The sequence below is a fragment of the Mustela nivalis genome (genome assembly GCF_964662115.1).
Source record: "Mustela nivalis genome assembly, chromosome: 1".
NCBI lineage: Eukaryota > Metazoa > Chordata > Mammalia > Carnivora > Mustelidae > Mustela > Mustela nivalis.
The window spans coordinates 210,000,373-210,003,483 of record NC_139020.1 but is presented as its reverse complement, the minus strand read 5'-3'; the positions used below and the strand labels follow the sequence as shown (position 1 = coordinate 210,003,483).

General features: G+C 41.0%; 1 protein-coding gene across 1 annotated transcript; it reads right to left on the bottom strand.

Annotated features, from left to right (window-relative positions):
* Positions 1-485: 485 nt before the first annotated feature.
* Positions 486-1,427, bottom strand: LOC309865724 (olfactory receptor 1M1-like; the record flags this gene model as incomplete). The annotated part of the gene is made up of 1 exon (XM_082732445.1): positions 486-1,427. The coding sequence occupies one exon, from the start codon at positions 1,425-1,427 to the stop codon at positions 486-488; it is 942 nt and encodes a 313-aa protein (XP_082588571.1).
* Between the last annotated feature and the right edge of the window lie 1,684 nt (positions 1,428-3,111).

The following is a 3,111-nucleotide window of genomic DNA, read 5'->3' as shown; positions in this document are numbered from 1 at the left end:
TCCAGATTCTCCCTTCCATATTCTGTATGGGGTTCCTACTCTGTCCTATCCTTGCCTTCATGTGCATTGGTCATTCTATTATAATTATTGTCCAGTATCTTCTCCCACATTCAACTGTAAACTCTGCACAATAGGGGCCTTGTGTCTCCTGCTTACCACTCCATGGCCAGCACTCACAGCAAGCCCAGAATACAAACTCAATAGCTATTTTTTGAGAGCTAACTGGATTTTGAACCAGGGTAAATCCAATCTGATAGGGCTAGACTGATCTTTCTGGGAAAACAGCACTGGACATACCCAAAAGGACTCCTACTTGTCCAAGTAATTGAGAAAGTAGTAACAGAGCCATCTTGAGACTTCCTTTTAAACATCTTCAACTCAAAATCCAAAGTGGCTACTCTCCCAAACCATGCAATTCCATTCTTTTGCCCAAGATCCTAGATGTTGAGATCCTACTTCCTGGAAGTGTCCAAGTGTCCTTGCGGTCAGGAAGATGAAATTATTTTTTTACTGACAAGCTTCTTCAGGGCGCCCTTCAGATCTCTGTTCCTCAGGCTATAGATAAAGGGGTTCAGCATGGGGGTGACCGCAGTGTACATCACAGCAGAGGCTTTCTCCTTCACAGCTGTGCGCACAGAGGAAGGACACAAATAGACCCCAATGGTGGTCCCATAAAGGAGAGCAACCACAGAGAGGTGGGAGCTGCAGGTGGAAAAGGCTTTCTTCCTGCCCCCTGCAGAGGGGACCTTCATGATGGCCACAATGATGCGAACATAGGAGGCCAGGATGCAGATGAAAGGTGTGGCTATCACCATCCCAGCCACGATGAGTACAAAGATCTTGTTCACAGAGGTGTCAGTGCAAGAAAGCCTGAGAAGGGGGGTGAGGTCACAGAAGTAGTGCGGAATCTTGTTGTTCCCACAGAAAACCAGGCGCACCATCAAGAGGATATGAGTGAGAGAGATAAAGTAGGAAAATACCCATGGGCCACCAGCCAGCAGGCCACAGAGACGTGGACTCATGATGGTGGTGTAGTGTAAGGGGTGACATATAGCCACAAACCTGTCATAAGCCATCACAGCAATTAAGACACTGTCAACAATGCCAAAGAAATGGAAAAAGTACATCTGGGTCAGGCAGCAGGGATAGGAGATTGACTTGCTTTTGGTTTGGATATTCACCAGCATCTGGGGGACTGTGTTGGTAGCCAGACCAAAATCAACCAAAGACAGGTTGGCTAAGAAGAAGTACATGGGGGTGTGGAGGTGGGAGTCTGAGCTGATAGCCAGAATGATTGAAAGGTTTCCCATGGCCATGACCACATACATGCAGAGGAACAGAGCAAAAAGAAGAGTCTCCTGCTCTGGGTTTTCTGAAAGTCCCAGGAGGATGAATTCAGACATGCTGGATTGATTCCTTGGTTCCATGGGTATGATTTCTCTGGAAGTACTGAAAGGGGGAAGTCATATGAGCACTATGAAGATGATTCTGGAAGTTTAGATGAGTTTATAGCCAATTTCTTATCTGTGCTATTTACAACAGTGGCTTATATATGTCTTGCAGCTTTAACAATTGTAGCAACACAGGTTTGAAGATTGAGTTCGAAGGACCTTGATTGAACACTCCCCTATCAGATAAAGATTGGGAGAACACACCATGCCTGGATCTTTGCTGAAAGAATTACTCAATAATATGCTAAACTAAATTGAACCCTGACAGAGTAAATGTTGTCCAAGAAGCAATGGTTACTAAGAAATTGGAATATATGTAGGAAACATTTAAATAAAACATTGAATCCATAAAGTAATAATTGTAAAAAGTACATAATCAAGGTTAATTAAAATATTAGGCAACAATAACAGAGAATTTAATAAAGGTAAATAGAATGAAAATATTAAAATGTTATATTGATTTGCAGAAGAATAGAAATATTATTTTACACCTTCTATGTCAAACACATATGATAAAAGACTTTGTGAAATCACCAAAATAATGAACATAGAGTACGTAGCTTCTAGTTTGGTATAATGGATACACTAGAAATAAAGAGATTTTCATCATACCACCTGGAACAGGAAAGGTGTTTTGAAGTTGACTTATATTGTCTCACAAGAGTAGACACTAAGCCTTAATAAATTTTGTTAAGATGTTGGTAGCCTAAAACTCATCCCTGTATCATATTTAACACTATGGAAATCACCAAATGCTATGAATCAGTGTGTGACAGATGGCGCACTACAAAGTCAGAAGGAACACATTCTACAAAACTGTCTTTATATTAACTGCATGTTTAGGGGTTCCCTGAAAAACAATTTCAGAATTCACTAGAAAGACACACAGTTGTTACACTCATGGTTAAAGCTATTACACTCATGGTTAAAGTTTATTACAGCTATCAATCATATTCTAATAATTCTGCATGGTGACAGATGGTAACTACCCTTATTGTGGTAAGCACTGCCTAATGTACAGAATTGCTGAATCACTATTTGATACATGGGAAACTAACGTAACATTGTATGTCAACTATACTCCAATTTAAAAATTAGCTTATTACAACTAAAGGGTACCGATTAAAGTTAACCATAGAAGAAACACATAGGATGGAGCCCAGTAAAACACCAAATATGGAGCCTCTGTTGTCCACAACCCCTAGAGTCAAGACAACATCATTTTCAATACATACAGAGTATTGCCAATCAGGGACGCTCCCCTCAACCTCAGTGTTTTACTGAGATTTTGTGAGTATGAATGACTATGCACAACATTCCTATCAGTCTCCAAGCTCCAGTCCTCTGAAGACTGATACCATATGATCCAAATCCCCTCCTGAAGTCACATTATTACTACCTTTTGTGGCCATTTCTTCCCTAAGACTATCTGGTATAGCCAATTCCCATCCCAAGTCACATCTAGTGTGGCTCGAGACCTCCAGACAAACCAAGACTCTCTTTTCAGGCATGACATTCCAAGGGCTTAGAGATTACATCCCAGGATTTTTTTTGAGCATGGATAAATTCTTTACCACACAGGCAAACACCTGCCATCCTTGGCTATGGCTCTCCTATATGATCATATGCCTAACACTTGTCACTATCAGTGTGGATAGGG